The sequence below is a fragment of the Eulemur rufifrons genome, chromosome 18 (assembly GCF_041146395.1).
Source record: "Eulemur rufifrons isolate Redbay chromosome 18, OSU_ERuf_1, whole genome shotgun sequence".
In the NCBI taxonomy this organism is placed as follows: domain Eukaryota; kingdom Metazoa; phylum Chordata; class Mammalia; order Primates; family Lemuridae; genus Eulemur; species Eulemur rufifrons.
The window spans coordinates 60,408,726-60,429,880 of record NC_091000.1 but is presented as its reverse complement, the minus strand read 5'-3'; the positions used below and the strand labels follow the sequence as shown (position 1 = coordinate 60,429,880).

The window sequence follows — 21,155 nt, the reverse complement described above, 5'->3', positions numbered from 1 at the left end:
ATAACTCAGGCATTATTAGACCACATATCTTGGATGTAACAACCAAAAGTTCCATAGATATTTCAAGGTACCAGCAAACTCTCTAGAATAGTCCTCATTAGAGCTTTCTGTACGAAAGAACACTCCAAAGTGTCAAAACAAATAGTGTCTTCCACAGACGCTAGGCAGAGTTGCTGAAGGCTTTCTTTCTGCCTCCAATGTCCCTCAGCCCCAGCACACCCCACTCTGCCTCAAAGGAAGAGGAACGCTTGGGTCAGTCAAGGTCATGGAGAGGCTACTAGAGTTAGAGGTGAAGCCTTCATTCATTCTCTCATGCAATAATCATTAACTGCCCACCACGTGCCAGCAGTTGTATTAGGTGCTGAGGATTAAAAGGTAAAAAAAGTGTGGCCCCTGCCCATATAGACCTTCCAGTCTAACGGTGGACGTTTTGGAAACATACAGATAATCCTGATATCTGCTATGAAGGAAAACAGGAATCTCTGTGTCAGCATGCAAGGGAGGGACTTAATTCATGGAAGACAGTCAAGGAAGGCCATTCTGAGAAGGCCACGTCTAAGCTGAGTCCTAAAGGATAAGAAAGAGCCATGGAAGAGCAGATGTGGAGCATTCTGGGCAAGTGGGGCAGCACGTGCAAAGGTCCTGTTGTGGGAAAGAGCTTCAAGAGTTGCAGGAGCAGAGGAAAATCTGGAATGGATAGAAGACGGCGTGCCCGGAGGAGAGAGGCTCCATCTGAGTCTGCATTGTTAAGCAGGGGCCAGGTTTGCTGGGTTTGCTTGGCCATAGGAAAGAACTCAGGTTTATTCTAAGTGAAATGGGAAGCCACTGCTAGGTATTAGAAAGGGGAATAATATTCTTTGATCTATTTTGCTGCTGTGTGAAGAAGATTGAGAACGGAATCAGGAAGACCAGTTTGGAGGTATCACATGGTTCAGATGAGAAGTGACTGTAGCCACCAGAGTGTTGGCAGTGGAACTAGAAAGTGATCAGATTTGCAGCGTAATTCAGAGGTGGAGTGGACAAGAGTAGCTAACGAATGGACATGAGAATGGTGGAATGGAGGGAGACGGCAAGGCCAATGCTGGTTTCTGTCTTGAGTAACTGGAAAGATGGTAGGTTGGTGGTTCCGTGTCCCAAGATGGAGAAGCCCAGGACAGGTTTAGCAGTGAGAGTATAGTATGTTCAGCTCTGCACACGTTGACTTGGAGATGTCTGTGATGTGTCTATAGACGTGGATATAGCTTAGGTAGGCAGTTTGAGATGCAAATCTGGAACTCAAAGGAGATCTGAGCTGGAGATTCAGCGCATGGAGAGAGCAAAAACCACAGGAATGAATGGATGGGCATTAATGGGGAAAGAACATGGGCAGAGAAGAGGGCCCAGGAAGAATGCCATTGTTTAGAGGGCAGGGAGAAGCGCCAGGCAGAGACTGAGATAGGAGGAGAACCAGGGGAGTGTAGTAGCATAGGAATCAAGGAAGCAGAGTTCCAGGGCAGGAGAATCCAATGTACCCAGTGCTGCTGAGAGGTGAGTAAGAAGGGGCAAAATCAAGAGCCCTGAATTTGGCCATGTGGGGACAGCTGGTGACAAGACTATGAGAAATGAGCAGAGAACGGAGAGATGTTCAGGTCTGGGGCAGTGCCCGGGGCTCTGTTCCACTCTGAGAGGCAGGCTTGGTTCTTTCCCATAAGGCTTGAATAGCAGTGTCTGCCCTGAACGAAACTCCTCATTAGCCAACTCGACTCTCACCCTCAAAAGTCCTTGTGAGGATCGGGGCAGGGATCAGAAAAATGAACTTATGACTCGAGGTTGGCCCCTGCTTTGGGTGCTAGGAAGGAGGGTTATACGGTCCACATCTTTCCTTTCATCTTCTCATACAGTGGCTGCTTCCAAAGACTGCTTGCCACGGAATAGGCTCAGGAAAGTGCCCTAGCAGGTGACTGCTCTTCTGCTTCCAGTAAGGTCGCAGCCAAGGGGCAAGAGGACCCAATCTAGTTCACAAGCATAGAAGGGATTGGGAAATTGGGGAAAAGAAAAACGCAGCCCTGACGTTGGCAGAGTCTCCACGTCCGGGCCTTAGGCAGCTAGCACAGGCCTGGGGGAGACCCGGGGTTTGGTTTGTGCTTAAACACCTGAGTGTGGGAAAATCCCAATTAACAAATAGGACTCGCATTTCCCCCTCTCCTCAGGAGTGGGCCCAGGTGGTGCTGTAGGTTTGTGTGCATAACCCCCAACAGCAAAGTCAACCAAGCAGTCCTGGGTGTGTTAAAGCCCAACCCTGAAACCTTAGAAATATATATGCTACATAAACAGCATGCACAGGAATACAGAGAAATACAAACTTGTGCTTAATTGTTACACTGCCTAGCACTGAAGACACGCAATTTGAACACCTCAAGAGATCACATTATGATCACGAGCCTTTTCTTAATTGCCAGAAACCCCACGGGCCTCTCCTCCAGGGACAGCTCCCGGCATCAGAAAGGAGAACACTCTACCAAATTCATCTATGATCACAATTTATTTAATAGTATTATTACATAGAAGCCTGTAGAATAAGACTTAGGGAACTGGGCTTCTGTCCCTAATAAATGGATACAACAAAATGGATTACTTAATCATTCGTTCTCTTTCTTTGCTTATGCCTGTCCTTTTAAAATGAATATTTTAGAAACTTGGCATTTTCTTCTGAAATGCACTCTGACCACTCACCACAATACCCTCCCCAAGTCTGACGACGTTATTAACTAGAATAGCTCAATCAGGGGTTCCTTGCATAGTGTAGAGATTTGTGCCTTCAAGAACAGCAGAGATGCCTGCAGCAGGGAGACAACGTAAGACTGCGTGAAAGGCCTTTCAGTATAAGCCACTTCCCATGTTAACTGGTTCGAATCTACCCCACACCATTCCAGTTCCAATGATTCCTATAGGTCAAAATACTCTCTGAGCATGGATTCAAATTCCGGTCAGATTTTTTTTCTATTCAATATTTCATCTTCTACAGATATGGAAGTCATACACTCCGTGTTTATTATGATAATGGTTATTTTAGAAATTATGACATGCTCATTTAACTTGGTAATGGCTAACATAAGTCATTGCCTCTAGCGCCTCCCTACCAACAGCCCCAGGGGGCCTTAGAATGCTTCAATTCCCATCACCCCTCTCCCAATTTACACTATTTTTGTTTTTGTTTCCACAAGTTGGACAAATCACTTTGCCATTGTTTTTGGCATCCAAACCTCCCTTCTGAGATCCTAGTTCTTCTTTCTGAAGTATAATCTTTAGCATTTCAATCAGAGAGGGTCTGTGGGTAGGCAAGTCTGTTCTCACGTGTGTGAAAATGTCTTTATTCTGCCCTGTTTTAAAAGATGCTTTCAGTGAGTAAATAGGTTGACGGTTTTTTGTTTTTTTTTTTCCCACACTTTGAAGCTGTTATTCCATCCACTGGCTTCTTTGTTGCTATTGAGAAATTAGCTGTGAGTCTAACCTTAGCTTCTTTTTAGGAAATCCATCCTATTAATCTGGCTGCTTTTGGGATGTTCTTTTTTGTCTGAGGTTTCTGCAGCGTCACAAAGTGGCTCAGTGAGAGAGGCTTTTGTCCATCCTTCGTTGTATGTGGGATTTATTTTGCACTTCTTGAATTACTTTTGCATAAATTCTGGGAAATACTCAGTGCTTATCTCTTCAAATATTGACTTTACCTCACTCTTTTTGTTACCTCTCCTTTTATTTTAGCTTTGGGAAATTTCTATTAATTTCTTGCTGTGAGCCAAGCATTTAAAAAGATTTTTAAAAAATATTTCATTCACCGTTTTAGGTGTCTTGTCATGAAAGATTTTCTTTGGGCTTCTATTCCAGCATATGGCCAGAAACAGAAGTTACTCAGGACCTTGCTCCCTCAGAATGGATGGCTTTCTCCTCATGTTAGAGGTTGTGGATGTGAGTTGGAAGGAAGCATGAATGTCATGGTCATGTAACATCAGGTTCACTCTAGGAAGTAGAAGCCCATCCAAGGGTTCCAACAGGAAGGCTCTTGAGGCTTAGGCAGCTGGAGAGAAGGGTAGGGCAGTGGAAATCAAGGAAACTTGATGGGAGCTTGCAAATGTCAAAAGTCTCCATGAATCGCCACTATTAATTTCAGCTGCTGTAGGATGAAACATGTGATTCCCAGGTGCTTGTACAGAAGCTACACTAACCTCTTGTCTACAAATTCCCCACACATCTGATTGAAACTGACATTAGAGAATAATGGCTTCTGCTCCTCCACATCTCAGCAAACGCCTCGCACTGGTTCACTCTTGCCTGGAACCCCATGGAGAAAGGGATTCTAGGAACTGTATGTGGCTCCAGGTTTAGCCCCTTCGATGCAGAGGAGAATGGAGAAGAGGTGATGTGCGATGTGATTCCAAGTTGGTAACGATTTGGCATAGGTCATTACGTATCACCGATAGCACTTCATGTTGCACACATAATATTTTATTTGTTCCTAAGAACAACATTGAGAATTAAGGATGGTAAACATGCCTTTGCCTAATTTAAGGAACCAAATACACAGAGAGGTTTATTAATTTTTCCAAAACCACACAGCAAGACAATGGCAGAAATGGTACCAGAGTTGAGGTTTTCTGGTACTTAAGCCAATTCTTTTCATGAAATCGAAGACAACTTTGTAGAAAATATCTGAGATCAATCATTTTTGCAACTCGGACATACAGCTAAGAAATTTTGTTCCCCCCTCACCCCAATCTGACTTTTTAGGATCCAGTGTCAACATCTTTATTCCTAGTCATTTATCCCTTCCAACTTTTTAGCTCAAGTAGACATTTAACAGACGTGAATTCTGAAGACAGAATTTCATTCCCTGGATGGTCCATTTCCTGATGACCTGTACCTGGAAATGACCGAATTATCTGCATCATGCCCTAAAAGTCACTACCTCAAAAAACAAAACAAAACAAAACACTAAGTGTCATTCCCATTGGACATGCAACTCAATATTCTATAATAGTTGTCAAATATCATTCAACAAATATTTCTTAGGCACCTTTTTTGCCAGGCTTATAATTTCTGTGATCATAATTTAATGTTACTGACTTTGACATTAGGTTAGTGAAGTATTATTTTAAAATATGTCAGTGAAAGTATGCATATTAATTAAAATGTTCCCATATATAAGTCTTAAACTAAACTCCCTGTGCCAATTGGAGACAAAAGACCTTTATTAAATACTATTTGATAGGTTAAGTATTTTAATATTTCTGCCAATCATTGCTACAAAAGAATATTCATTGTCGAGCATGAAACAGGTAAAAAAGGAAATCTCATCGTGTTATTGTCTGTTAGAGTCACACATCCTGAGATGATAGAATAGCAAAAACAGCATTTGCAAACCATGGCCACAGCTTACTGTTCCTAATCAGTGGGCCTGTTCCCATCAGGGTTTCATTCGGTTTCATACCATCATAATTAGATAGCTGGTTCTTTGAGTGGGGAGGGGGAGTGTGTGCCAATAGACCTGGAGATTTTTATGCTCATGGAGGTACTTTCAAATTGCACCTGGGGCCTTTTAAGTTGTCAGCCACAGTTTAAAGTTTGCAGGTATACACTCGGCACTCAGGGTAGAATCACTGAGATCAGTGATCCAAGTGAGAATTGATAATCCCCAGAATAATCCCAACTTTGAGCAGATCTTTTGCTCACACTTGGGTAGACTCTGGCAGATGGCTCTGTCTCTCACACGGGTTAACACGCACGAGCTACATAGGGAAAGAGTTCTCTTCTGCCCCTGTTTCCTCTTCTTTAGCTTTGTGCAGTGTAAAATTTTAGAGGAATGGATGCATCCAGTGATACATGGAAGTGGTGGAAGGGAATGAAACCCGGGTGAGCAAGGCTGGAGGTAGGTTGGAAGAGTTGGTGAGATTCAGGAAGGAGATGGCAAAGCGTGGCCCTTCTGTGTAAACGGACTTGGCTACGAAGGGCAGAGCAGAGAATTTAAAAACTCAAGACATGAAGCCTCTGGGGGCTAAGAATCCATGTGAGGAATGTGTAACACGTGGGCAAGTGTAATTCCACCATCAAAAAGACTACTGGGCAATGCCCTGCAGAATTATTCCACTGGCTGGTCATTTAGGGACCTGGAGGTGGGCGGGATACAGAGGAGCTGGACAAACTCAGATTCCCACTTAGGTACCAGTGGCTGCTTGGTAGGCAGCGAAGATGACGGCCCAGACCAGGACCAGGAGATGTGGGGGCTGGTCGAGAGCCTGTCGGCTGCTCCTCGTCCAAGGCAAGGCTGGGATTCTGCAGCCATCAGAGTGTCTGCCTCTGGGGTATTTAAGCAACTAGAAGCACGGTGGGAGCTTTTCTGTGCTGGCAGTTTCATCAGGAAGAGGAGTGTCGGTTTGACCTTGGCAGAGAAGGCTCCCCACCCGCCCACCAGGCTGCTCTTGGGCATCCTCACATCTGTCTTGAGATCCTGGGACTTTAGGTATTTCCTATCCACTTAGATTTTAATTTTTTTTTCTCTTCGTATCTCGGAGTGATTTAGGATCTTCTGTTATGAGTTTCTCCACCCTGGTTACTCTCCAGTGTCAGGTCAGCCTTCCCGCCGGGGCGTTTCACACGGTTGCCATGGAAGTGAGGGCCGGGTGATTCACACAGGAGGGGGACCCACTCGCAAACCCTCAAGGGCACTGAATAATTTCAATTACTAAAATTCCTGGTAATTTCTCAGAAGGCAGCTATCCTTTTTTTTGATCACCAAAAACCTTTGACCTCGACGTAGAAATTGGGATGTATTTTCTATTGCTATTCTGTTTAAAAAGCAGCCCATCGGTAAACAACAGAGAACCACTGGATCATGGAATTTTCCAAGGGATAATAGAAAAGAAGGCTACTCGCGAGCACAATTGGAAGTTCTTTGAATTGGGATTAAAAGAAGAGGAAAAAAAGGCATACTTTTGTCTTCCTGGTCCCCGCATTCCAGAGATGAAGAAAGCAAGCACATGCGCGCTGGGTTTGGGTTACGTAAAACCTTAAGTGGACTGTAATCTTGTGGCAGCTTATTCTTAGACTCCCTTCTGTTTACCTTAAGATTTCCTGAGGGGCAAGGAGGCTTCAGGGTCATTTTTCAGGTAACTCTGCTTCCTAATCCCAGGTTAGCTTCTGGTTTGACCGTGGAGTTTACTGTGGGGAAACCTCTCCCTGTGTCCCAGGTACATGCTGGAAGGGATTCCAACCCACCTTGGGATACGAAGTGAATGGGATAGAACATAAAAAGTGTGTCTAGAAAGTGTTTCGAAACAATGAGAGAAGCCATGAATAACGCTGAAATGATAGCCAAGTACTATTCATCAGGGCGTGGTGAATCATTGCATTTTCCTTCCCTCTCAGGAGCTATAGTGCGTGTTCAGCGACGCTCTGAACAAGGCTCTTTCCCTCTGTGTGCCGTGGAAGCGTCCGTTCATTGGCTTCATTAATGTGACTCTATTGGAGTCACATGAGACGTTATTTCCCAGCACCACATTCTGGTCACTGTTTGCCAGTCATATTTTCTCTGTCTAACGTAGATCTGGTCTGGAACAGAATACGGTCACAGCAGATTTTAGAATGTCGTGGTACAGCAGATGGGATCAGAGTTCAGTGACTTGCTGTGAAGTGGTTGTTTCTGAGATTGGGGCTTCAAAAATATTTCACATGTCCAGCGAGGGGCGTCACCTTAAAAATGCATTGAGATGTTACCAGTGGGGGAAACTGGGCAAGGAGTACACAGGACTCTATTAGTTCTTACACCTTCATGCAAATCGATAATTATCTGAAAATAAAAAGCTTAATTAAAAATGAGTTAAAGAATAGAGCAAAAGAAGAACTATGCTGGATATGTGTTCTCACTTTCTTTCTGACTATGGGACTGAGCTTGCCTTGAGTAAAAGATGTTTTAAAAGCATATGAGTATTAGAGAAAACACAGGTTTATGACTTAGGATCATATACTAGACTCAGTTTTGTCACTAACCAGTCCTGCGGTCTTGAGTAAGTTGAATAAACTACTTGAACCTCAGTTTCCTCTTCTGCAAGGTGGGCAGTTTGTAGAGCCTGCAGCACTTTAGCTCTGTGATTCCAAGTGGATATTTATGTCTCCAGGAAGCAACACAAAGGAAGGCAAATTAGGGCAAGCTGTTGATGAATTAGAGCTAACGTCGACTGAGATCACTGCCAACACAGAAAAGAAACAATCTGCCAATACAATATTTATTGAACCCAAATGGATACTTTAAGTATGTATTGGAAATAGATTTTTACTCTCGACTCCTTTTGCCTGTAAAGCAGGACTTAATAGAGGAAAAATAAATGTATGTATCTTTCCAGAGTTCCCATAAAAAAGAAATATAGAGTCTGAAATTCAGGGAGAGCTTCTGATTTTAAGTGATTCTACCTGTATGATGGCATCTCCCCCGATCCTCACCCCCAACCTTGGCATCTTTTACTCTCCAGTCTGATTATCAGCACTTAAAGGTAGGGACTATTCCAAGTTCAAAACCTTCCATCCATCTCCTTTGCCTATAGATAAAAACCAAATCATTGGCATTCATGTCTTCAACATTTGACCCCACATGGCTCTCCACACATATCTCCTGCTTTTTCTCTCTTTGATACCTCTGCTCTTGCCAAACTAACTGTTCTGGCTTGAATAGTGTCCTCCTCAAAATTCACATCCTTCCTGGAATCTCAGAATGTGAGCTTATTTGGAAATAGATGCAGATGTGATTAATTAAAATGAAGTCCCACTGGAGTAGGGGGCCTTAAGCCAACCTGACTGGTGTCCTTGTGAGAAAGGAGAAGAGACACAGAGGCACATGCACACAGGGAAGATGACGTGAAGACAGACACAACACACAGAGACAACACCATGTGATGACGGAGGCAGAGACTGGAGTGGTGTGTCTATCAGCCAAGGATTGTGGCAACACCAGAAGCTAAGAGAAAGGCACGGAACAGATTCTCCGTGGAGCCTTCTGAGAGTGTCTACTAACACCTTGATTTCAGAGATTTCAGATGTCTGGTTTCTGGAACTGTGAGAGAATCAACATTTCTGTGGATTTAAGCCCCCGGTCATGGTACTTTGTCACGGCACCCTAGGCACCAATACACTGACCTGCTTCCTCATGGTACCCTGAGCCTGCCTTGGGCCACTTCTCTGCCTGGGCTCATTGTTCCTCCTGCTTGGACATCACTTGCTGTCTTTTTTATCCATCCTTTGAAAGTCCATTCACGTCTCCACCTCATTCACCACCCTTTCCCAGTCCGTGCTGTGGCAGGGGATCTTTCCCTCTAAAAGTAAGCTCATACCGCTTGTTGGGCCTTATCCTGTACTCGTTGGTGGCATCTTGTGGCTTATTCCTTGACTTTTTACTGTTTTCATGATGGGAATCCTGTCTCTTATCCTCCGCTAGCCCACATGGTGCCTGGGCTGTGACTAGCACATTGTCAGATTTTAATGAACACTGGTTGTTGGGCTGATTTGTTAGCAGCGGAGACCCAGTACCCTTTAAGAGAAGAGCCCCGTAGGTGTGGCTGCATAAAACGCACAGCCTCCTGTTTTCCTCCACGGTCTCTGAAGAAAGTGGCTTTTTCATACCCACAGAAGCACATCGGGGTGGAGTGTGGGAGAGCTGAGGGCATGGGGGAGAATTAGGTTTGGCCGTAAAGAGTAACGTGGTCACAACCCATCCGTCCGTCAGTCTGCTCTGTGGTGGTTCGGAGGGTGTGCTCGCCCACGTCTGGGGAAAGCCTTCCCTCTCTTGCTTCTCTTTTTCTGATCTCTTTCCCCTGCTCATGCTTCAAGTCAGCGTCACACAGGACAAAACTGAGGCCAATATGCCTTAAGACAGTATGGACAAGGGGCAACCCTGCTCAGCAGCAGGGCATGAGGTGGGCCAGGTGTAGTGACTCACGTCAAGTGACATTTGTAAAGGGAGGCCTATTGCTCACTCTCTAGATGCCAAGCGGAATCTATTTGTTGGGCCCTTTGGAAGGCTGACACTATTCCCTTTAAGGGATCAGGGGAGGGAAGGGAAGTAGAAGGACAGAAGGAGAGAGGAGAGTAGAAGTTTCTGGAAAAACCTAAATTAAGAGCTGACATCATCAACATTTGGGAATGTGCTCTCACCCTTATCAATCTTTATCAATATCCTTCATGATCTGGTATCTCTTTCTCTGACTAGCCATTCTGCACTTTCCCTTTTCTACCATTACCACACTTTTCATCTGTATCATACAATCACTATCATATCATATGTATTTATTATTTCATATTTTATATATTATTTATCAAGTTATATGTGTTACACATGTAGTGTATATATGTAGTCCCTTACTGTCTATTGATGGAAACTGCAAAACTTTTTACAAAGGAAATACTTAGAATACAGCTCCTTATTACATGAACTTAAATAACTTACTGCCACTTTTATACAATGAAACAAATGGAATCCCTTGTTGTATGGAGTGTCAGACAAGCTTATCGAAATGGAGGAAATAAAATGCAGAGACTAGGTTTGCATTAGATGGTGTTGTCGTGCAGCATGGTAGGCTGAATAATGGTCCCCAAAGATGTCCACATCCTAATCCCTAGAACCCATGAACATGTCACCTCCATGGCAAATGGGACTTGGAAGATGTAATTAAATTAGGGATCTTGAGAGCAAGCAGCTATCCTGGATTATCTGGATGGCCCAGTGTAATCCCAGAGGTCCTTCTAGGAGGGAGGCAGGAAGGGCAGAGGCAGAGGAAAGACGCTGTGAAGACAGACGCAGAGAGAGAGGAGATGTGATGGCAGAGGCAGAGGTTGGAGCCATGTGCTGTGAAGACAGAGGCAGGGGCACGAGCCAGCAAGGTGGGTGGACTGCAGACGGAAGAGGCAAGGAAACAGACTCTCCTCTAGAGACCCCAGAAGGAATGCAGCCCTGCTCATACCCGGACTTTATCCCTTAACCCTCATTGTGAACTTCTGACTTCCGAACCATAAGATAATAAATTCGCAATGTTTTTAGCCACTAAGTTTGCGTTAATTTGTTACAGCAGCAACAAGAAACTGATACACAGTTTCCACACCCTCCAGACTGCCCTTGCACAAGTCGCTCATGGGTTCCACATTGCCAAGGCCAGTGGGAAGGTCTGACTCCAGTCCTCTTACAAGGTCATCTCACTTAACGTCTCAGCAGCTTTGGACATAGAAGACTTCTTCCTTCTGGAAACATTTTTACACTGACTTCCAGGAGACTAATCTGCCCTGAGTTTCCCTCGAGCTCACCGTCACCTGACTACTTTGTCGGGTCCTTCTTCTCTTCCTTCCAACCATAGAAGATTGGAGTATTCTAAGGCTTAGTCCTGGAATAGCTTGTTTAACCACCCCTTTCCCTAGGTGATCTTATTCAATTTAACCTTAAAACCAATCTTTAGGATGAAAACAACCAAATTTATGTCACCAGCCCAGAAATCTCCCCGAGGTGTATCCAACCTAGGGCATTATGTTAACCTGACTATTCCACATCTTGACATCATTGTGAATAGGCATCTCAAACCAATATCCAAATAGGACAATTGATTTTATCATCCATAATCCTTGTACCTCTGTAGCATCTCTATCTATACCCCTTTCCTGGAGCTTAGGCTAAAAATCTTATTTACTATTCTTTTTTCTTTTTTTTGGCCATATATATCAAGCATATAAGTGTATGTTGGGGGCACACAGTAGGCCTCCGTGAAAAGGTGCCTTTCTCCATCATACTCAGAACAAAATCCTAACTGCTTACAAATCCTGCGAGGCCTGATCTGAACCCTGGCTACACAGCCTGTCATCTCCTCTCTACTCACTTCGAACCAGCCACACTGGCCTTCTTCCTGTTTCCTAAAGAGCCAGTATTTCCTCACAGGGATTTTGTACTTGCCGTTCTGTCTGTCTGGTCAGAACTGCCATGGGTGTTTCCCTCACTCTGTCCAAATTTCTGTTAAATATCAGCTCATCACAGAGATATTCCTTGACCACCCTAATGGCCCTGCCACCTGTAAAACCTGCCTCCTTTCCACACACACATGCACACACAAGCACACCACTCTGCCCTCTCACCCTGTTTTATTATCAGTGGTAGCACTTTCCCTACCGGGCATGGTATGATTCACTTATTGGTAGTTTATTGCTTATGTATGTGTATACTCCACAACGCAGACTTTTTTTGATGGTCTTGTTCATCGCTGCATCCTCAGCTCTTAGAATAGGGCCTGGTATACGGCAGGCACTCAATACATACTTTTTAGCACCTCCTTATGTTGAAGTCAAACATCTTGATTCTTAATTATTGCACACATTAGCTAGATTCTATATAAATCTTAGATTGGGTATATAATATCTATATTTTAAATTTCTTAAGGTTAGGAAATAAATCTCATCTTTCTCGTCACCTCCATAGAGACAAAAACAGCATCAAGCACATAATAATGACTTTTTCTATGTATATAATTCTTGATTTTGTCTTTTGATTTGAACTCACCATTGGGAACCATCTGGGGGCCTTCTTTTCAAGCGAATGCTCAGATACGTCAGGCGTTCTTATCTTGAGGCCCATAAATAGAATTTAGACGGTTTGTGAGCCTCCTAAAATTGTGCACAAAATTTAATAGGTATTTGTGTTTTCCTGGGGAAAATGTCCATAGATTTCCTCAGATTTATAGGAACTCTCTTCCCTAAAGGTTGAGAACCACCAAGCTGCCCAGCGATATCTAGACTGTGGGTGATGCCTGCTCAGGGGCGGGGCCTGGCTAAGGTGAGGAATCAGGAAGAGGTGGAAGGAGTTCGGGACGCTTGGGACGAAGGGTGGCGACCTTCCTGACTCCTCAGGACTCAGGCACCCCTACTTAGCAGTCCTACAATTTCACACCAAGCTCGTGAGTGAAAGAGAAAAATCCGAGACTGGATCTGAATTCTGGTGATAGACAACATCTCGGGTGCTATGACTGAGGAAGAAACCGGATGATTTGTTTCACTCCCTGGGCGTTCTGACTCCTCAGCACACCCCTGGGAGAGGGCTCAAAGGCCGTCCGGGTTGCCCAGCCATGCCCTGCATGTGGGTCACAGCCAGGCCAGGACGGATGGGGCACAGAAGCCTTCCTGTCCCTGTCCTTCTTTGGCAGTAATCATGTCCCACGCATGACACTACCTATGCCACTGCCTTGTATTGGCATTAACTGTTATTTTATTATTTCAACTTTGTGTGAGTATTCTAGACTCAACCAGATGTCAAAACCCTTGCCAAATAGCCATCATGGTATCACCCACAGTCGTACTTAACAATTGGTTTTCAAGTGAGTAAATGACAATATATAATAGTAAATAACTAAGTAGCTGTATTTGGTACTTCTTCAATTTAAAGAGCCAGGGAAAGGCCTGCTTCTTAAGAGCAGATGGTTTTGGAACTTACATTAATATCAATGAAGCTTTTTTGGTTCTAAAACTCTGTGATCACGGATTAAGAGCTAAGGCAATGCATCCTGGCCAGTAATTCTTAAGTTTTACGTGATAATAACTTAGCCTCATGCAGTCCTGGACGGCTGATAAAGTGTCTGCACACATTCTCAATAGTCAGGCACTATTTCTCAAACATAGACAGGGCTCAAAGGGGGTTCCTTGATCTATTTCACCTCTCCTTTGGGGCAACCTAAACAATTTAGGTTGATTTCCAGAGAAATAAGCTCGCCAGCTCTCTTCTGGTTAGGATCTGATAGCTTTCTCAGTTACTGAGAGTCCTCTTCCTGCTATTTAAATCTGTCTGCTCTGATTCTATCTTTAGTAGGCATTTAGATAAGACCTGAGGAGTTAATGTTTTCCTGGCAAAACCTGGAGGAATACTTTTCTGTTCTCTCCCTTCTTTTATGAAGAGTGGAGATCTGCTTAGCAATAAAACAGTCAGGCTGATCTGCTTTCGACAAGGCGCCCTGTCCACGGAGGATGCACACATCTCACTGATGTTACTATTTGGTCTGAATACATAACAAGGGTGAAAAAAGGTCCATGAGAGACAGATGACTGTCAGCTTAGAATGGTCTCACTGCAATGACAAGTTTCCAATGAGCCACAGGGGTTGGACTGGGAGGATTCTAAAGGCTTGATTATTCATGAAGTTTCTAGAACCACACTCTGTCCATGGGGAGAGTGGTATTTCTTAACTTTGACAAACACTATCATAAAACTCGGGGCAGCATCACAAATGGTAACAGAGAAAATAGTGCAAAGCTAAGGCTAGAATAAGGGGTTCTGGGAAATGAAAGAAACTCTCAGGACAGCATGGCACTGGTAGTGCATGACAATAGTTTTACATTGTGGGAAGGAAAAAGCAGCTGTCCAGGGACCAGGGTCAGCCCCACATGGCAGAGTCACATAGCAAATATCCAGTGGACTGCCCAGTATCACTCTGGCTGCCTCAGTGGTGGTTTCCCACCATTATATTTGCTCCTTCAGCTTGTCATGTATGGGTACTTGGTAAAATGTGGAAAGTGTAAACAAATCGACCCAGTAGCAGCCATTGGCATGTCAGTTCACACTAGGATTTAAGAGGTTGGCAGACAGCATTCCTCAAAGCAATAGGCCAGGACGATTTAATAGTGAGGACAGAAAATGTCCGGAGTAGGGGACACAGTCTGGAAGAGAGGGATGAGATACAGTCATAAGGACACTCAATTTGGAGCAGACAACAAAAGGAAGCAGGAAGTTTGGGGATGTTCACATTAGGGACACCCAAAGCCAGTTTTGCTGATAGCAACATTTTTCCTAGGTATGGCTCTGTTGGGAGTTTCTCCAATTAAACTGAGAGAATCACAGAAACATCTGTGTCTGACCCAGGGCAGGCGGCCCCCTCCTTGTCTCTCCTGTCACCATTGTCCCACGTCCTTTGATCCCTGCCCCTTCTCTCCAAGGGATTCAGGTTACTTGAATGACCAAAGGGCAAGGAGCAGTGGCAAGGAGCAGCTCACAAAGGCCCCAAAATATTTAGGGATCTCTGTTGTACATGCCTGCCTTGCTAATTAGCTCACGGACGTCATGTACATTATCCAGCTCTCTGCTTCCAAAATTATCAAAAATCCATATGGCTGTTTATTTAGCAAGGTCACAAATATTGGGCATCACCATCATAACTATTTGGAAGCAATCCAACCTTATATCAACATAGGAAATGGAACCCCAAAGAGAGAGGGAGCTTGCTACAAGATGAGCTCCCAAAGCCTGGAGAAGGTGTTTGATAAATGTGTCGGGCCCCAAGTGAAGGACACTTACAAGACTGCCTCTTTTATTATTTTAGTAGCATCTAGCTCAGCCAGTTGTTTCAAATCACGTCTATGAGTTCTGGTCTATTAGCATACAGATGACAATTCTGGAATTTTTTTTTTTTTAAGTAAGAATTCTCACTTTGGTATATTGATCCAGTAAAGTGACATTCTTTTGATTGCCTGGTGAATTATGAAATAAAACCAGATTGAACCACACATTCTGGACTTACTGTAGCAAAAGGCAGCAAGGAGTGAATTAACCTTGAATTTCAGTCCTAGCTGTGCCACATACGAGCTTGGTGGCCTCCAGGAAAATCACCTGGCCTCTCTGAGCTGTTTTTGTTTTTTTCATTTGTAAAAATCAAGATTACAGTAGTTTTCTAAAGAAGGTTGTGTGAATTAAAAGAGCTTATACCTGAGGAACATACTTTATACGGTGTAAAGTTCCATAAAAAAGCAGGAATATTCCCTACGTAGTGTCTCAGACTAATATTCATGGGAAATTTGGCAGGTGAGGAGTTTGTTGGACAAGAAGAAGGTGGTAAGCGGCGGCGGGGGGGGGGGGGGGGGGGGAGGTTCCTAGAGATAGACTTATATAGATTTTTGGTCCTGAACTCTAAATTAGATCAGAACCAGAGTCTATTAGTCAGTCAACAATCAGTAACTCACTGAGCACAATATTTAAACTGAAATTAGGGTTTTTTCCTGGGAAGTGGGGCATGTGGCAGGGGAAGAGTTGCTGGACCGAGTTGCTGTTCCAAGTTGGTAAGCAGGTGAGTTTTATGACAGTGGAAGAGCTGGTGGGTAGCAGAAAGTCTATGAATGAACCCAAGGAGTCCTAACATGCTGCTCCCTGGTGCTTGGACCCTGTGTTTTTTTTTGTTTTTTTTTTTAAATGTCATTTGCTTCACAGAATCTGACACCTCCTTATAAACTCCTAACATGGAAATCCACGTGTAAGTACCAAGAAGCTGAGTTGGGACTTTGCATGGGTACTTTGTGTGTGTGGCACCAAGGACTCCGTCTCACTCCTCCTGCGGGGACCTGGGCAACCTCATGGCAGCCCTGTTTGTCTGGGTCACTGTTACTGGTGTTCAGGTTCCAGTGATCTAAATATCTCAGAACAGGTCTATTTACTGTTTAGCCACTCAAAAACACGAGAGTGAGTGAAAAACCAAATGGAAATGTATCCATGGAAATAGGTGAATGATAATTCCATTTGCAATGCGAAGCCCTGATGGGAATTGCTTAAGTAGCTGCTGCTGAGCTGTGACATATTCTTTGGATGTTGGGGTGGACTTTTGTTTTTTTGAGCTTCCTTTATTTCATTCCCAGATTGGAATTTCATGACGTGTTATTTGCAGAGGTCACTCCTCTTTTAGGACTGCAGCCACCAAAAAGTTGCCCTCTGGTTGAGCGTCTTTTCAATGACTTCCTAAGCAACGTGGCAGAGACTCATGGCCTGGGTTTCTCCTCTGCTCTCTGTGCACTCTCTGCAACGACAGGACTAGTTTTTGTTCATTCTGTTCCCTCAAGGTGCTCTTTAAATAAACAGTGATGGGATGGAGAGGGAGGAGTAGATTGGATTTGGGGAGTTGATGAGAAGTTTGGAAACATAAATAAGACACTTTGGGCTTTTCAGTACAGAGGCTATTGGTGTTCACTGAATTTCCCCCTCACTCGCCCTTGCATGATTCAGCCACACTGGAAAGACACCATCTAGGATCTTGGGGTAATGAGTTCTCGATTGTAGAGAAAGAGGGTACAGAATACCAAAAATACAAACTGGAAAATAAAACACAAGAATGGCGTCACTAAGTTTGTTTTTAATCAGAGCTTTCTAAGATAAACAAGGAAACATAGCTAAATAAAAATACCTATTTTAAAGCTATCATATATCTACATTTACACACATATATAAAACATTACATTATAGGAATGTAAAATGAAGGAAAAATTGATTATTGTAGAATTTCTGTATCTGTGCTCTCTGGGGATCCCTCAGTGTGCTAGTAAGTTGGGGATCAATTATTTGTCACCGTGGTAGGCAGAGAAGATATGGACAAACAGCATTCACAGACCATTAGTCATTTACTTTAACCAATGACTTCTTTCTCTAAACTTTCACCAGGGATGCTGAAAGCGGGTACATGGAGTGTGTTGGGTCTTACATGTCCTTTGCCCACCCTCTAAGTAGGTGTGGCAAGAGGAAGCAGGCAGGCTGGAAGTGATGATGGGAAGTGTCATGTCCCCAGGACAATGCATGAGCTGGTTAATTGAGAGGTGGGTCTCCCCTGCTCAGGACTTTGAACTGATCTCCCTCCTCTTGGGCTCCTTGGCTGTCTCATCACAGCATCTGTCCTCTGTGTTACAAAGTCAATGCAGAGATGGGGGGAAAATCCTACTAATCTTCAGATCTTCCTATCTTCTGAAATTTCATAGGCTCAATTTCTAAGGCTTAAAAAATGAACAGACTTCATTGTTAATTAAAAACAAACAAACAAACAAAGAAAAACAAAACTCTTGGCCTGAAGAAGTTCTATGGGGGTGGAGGTGGAGGTGTCCTGCCAGGTAAAACTGGAATGCCAGTACTGCTCTGTTATCTGAGAACTCAGTAGTGTTTGCAGAGTTTCATTTTGCATTCAAGTTTGAAGTCCCAGTGCTATAGGAAGCAGGACAATGACAGGTGAAGAAGGTAGTCATTTCTAATTACAGGCCCTGCTGGGCAGCCGGCAAGCTTGATCTCAGTTTGTTTCTGTTCTCGCTAATGAATGGAAATGTGAGCAATGTCCCAGAAACGTGGACAGCATAGGCACACCAGCTTACTGTTCCTTGCATATGTCTTGCTTCTTCTTGATGTGCATTCATTCAACAACAGGAATGGGGTGCCTACTGTGTACCCCACACTAGGCTGCCTTTCTCTCCTCAATTGTCTTTTCCATGGGCCAACTTTGAAGGTCGCATATCTTTTGTAAAACACATTTTTAATTTGATGGTTTTCCATTTGCAGAAGTAACATATGCCGATTGTAGCAAGTGAAACACAATGTATAAAAGGGATAGTAAGTCATCTCCATCCCCAGGTTCTCCGTTCCTATCATTCTGACAGAGCCAAGGCTGTGTCAGCTGTATTGTGATTAAGAAGGCTCCTTCAAACTTCCCTATCAGATAGCGACAAGGATCTTCTAGTAAGCCTTCACAAAGGGACAAAAGCTAATGATAAAGCTGATCAGTCATGTGCCCTATTTCCTAAAGACACTGGGCAATGTGGTGCAGTCAGACAGGACATTGATGCAAATACAGTTGCTCTGGGTCCCACTAATGGGCTCCCAAACAGCCTTGCTGCCCAGGAGAAGAGTCTGTTCACATGCACATGTCTGCTGTATTGCAAATGCATCTTTGTGACTTACTGCGGATACAGGAAAAGCCAGTGTGGTGAAAAGCAGGTCTCTGAACGCCGTTAGGAACTTAATGCTTTTTCTCCCTTTGATTCTTTTCAGCGCATCATCCAAGCAGGCGACCCCGTAGAAAACAGCCTGTACGAGCTAAATTCATTACAACAAATGAGGGCATTTTCATTTGCTTTAATTAATACCTTCTTCACTGATGGAAAACTCTATCCCTCTGGGAGCAATGTTGACACGAGAGGGAGGGGGCTGCTGGGCTGTTTTGGTTGAGAGCCAATTCCTGGGCTGGGCTTCTAGCTCATTGGGTCCTGACCTTGCTTGCAAAAACTGATTGAGTAAATTCGTTTGGGGGATAATAACGCGTACAGTGTTTAGTGTAATGGACTTGAGCTAAAATGGAAACAAAATAAAGAGTCAGCTTAAAAGGAGAATGGAATGAGATAGATATGTTGGTGGCACAGAGGTGAGAAGAACTAAATAAATAGCACCAGGACAAAGAGCCAGATGCAGCGGTGGGCACCGTCGGGCATCCTCCAGGGGGGGACCATTGAGAAGAATGCCTCGAGCTGAAAGCTCAATAGAGAAGCCAGAACAGGTTCACGAGCACCATGCTGAAGCTCTGCACTCTTCCGAGAAAGACACATGAGTGTGCTCTCCTGAGGGAGGAGTTGATGTATTTCCTTCCTTCCAGGGAGTGCCTGAAGGCCTTACAGAGAGGACCTGGCTGGTGGAGTGATTTGAATCCACAAGGAAAAACCAGACCGTGGGTTCTGGTGGGTTACTAAGTAAGTCCTGTGAGATCCCTGAAGCCGGGTGAAAGAGAAGCAGAGTCTTTTTCAAGGAAGTAATACGACCACAGGCAAACAAACGTTGCCCATTTTTCCTGTTCTGCACACTCCCATGGCTTCTCATTTAAGGCCTGCTGGGTTGGTTTTGAGTTATGCTCACACCAGAATCCATGCTAATCCTTGAAAGCTCGGGACTGGTGCAAGAGGGGAGTCTAGACTCTGCTTTTAGGGTGTGAGTCAGGCAAGTTCTGGAACCTGGGGGAGCTGGGCCGGTGATTGAGCAAGTTGGCTGTTGGGGAACAATCTCTGAGGTCTGGACTCATGGAAGGATCTAGCAGAGCTGGCCTTGTGCCTCTGGGCTGGGAGGGTGGGCAGGAGAGGACACAGGGCTGGATCAGACCAGTGGCACCCACTGCCCAGGAGCTTGTGAGAAATGGGGGACCTCAGCCTCATCCCAGACCATGGAATCAGAATCTTTGGAATTAAGGTCCAGAGATGGTTTTCTAACAAGCTCTCCAGGTGATCTTTACATAGGCTAAAGTTCTAGAACCAGTAGATTAGATGTAAATTTAGCATTCAGAAATCTTACTGACTACTCAAAACTATAATAGCTGATTTTTATTCAACACTTGGTATGTACCAGGCACTGAGTGAAGCTTTTAATTCTCATAACAACTTCATTATTAAGCTCCAACCACCACTATATCACAGATGAGGAAACTGAGACACAGAGAGATTAATACACTCGCCAAAATTCCATGAGAGGTAAAGGCCAAAGCCAGAATTTGAAACCCAGAGTTTTGTTCTTGAGCTAGACTTGAAAAAACTTAAAAAAAAAAAAAAAAATTATCAGGTTTCTAAGAATAGTTCCGATAAAGGACAGGGGGAGGTCAGGAGAGAGACAATTCTCTCCAGGCGGGAGACTTAAAAACAACCTCAAAAAATATCAATGCCTGATTCCCACCCCTAGATTCTCATTTTATAGGTGTGGGTGTGGCCTAGGCATGGGCGGTTTTTCAGTCCTCCTGGGTGACGCTAATCCATCCGGAGCAGTCGAGGTTCAGACCACCTGCCTAGAGGAACTTCCGCTTGGCATTTCAGACCCAGCGGTGCCCAGAGAGGTGGGGCTGGGAGATCCACGCAGTTGGACCCGCGTGGTGGGACGAGATTGCTGGAAAGACAGAGGAGAGAGGGCAGAGGGCAGAAGCAGGAAGCGGGCGTGGGAGAAACGCCCTCCTCTAGGGACAGGAGGGGAAAGAGGGCAGCAAAAGAGGCAAAGAATGATCTGGTGGTAAAAAACCAGGGAGGTCAAGAACCCCACGGGCCCTGAGGAAGGAGGAAGCTTCAAATCGGAAGAGGGCGTTTCAGGGAGGGGTGGGGCAACAGTTTTAAATGCCACAGGAAGGGGGTGCTGCCCCAATACTCATCATCTGCACTAGGGGTTAGAAGCAGTTGCCTCCTCCTCCTCCTCCCCCAGCAGCGGCCTCCCCTCAGCCCTGGTTTCACTTCCGGCTGCCCAGGCCACCGCGGGCTGCTGCTGTCGTCAGGAAGAGCGGGCCAGGGGCCAGGGGCCGGTGCGAGGCCTGCACTGTCCTATCAACACGGCGATTAATCCGCCCTGCGCGTCTGCCAGGTCTTCCC

At 44.6% G+C, this 21,155-nt stretch overlaps 1 protein-coding gene across 1 annotated transcript in view; it reads right to left on the bottom strand.

The window, feature by feature from the left end:
• The window catches only part of ADTRP (androgen dependent TFPI regulating protein), a 64,651-nt gene that overhangs the window by 28,923 nt on the left and 14,573 nt on the right, over positions 1-21,155 (bottom strand). Inside the window, 3 exon segments of the mRNA XM_069493469.1 lie at positions 17,005-17,057; positions 17,060-17,105; positions 18,730-18,864. Coding sequence (XP_069349570.1) covers positions 17,005-17,057; positions 17,060-17,105; positions 18,730-18,864 — 234 coding nt within the window.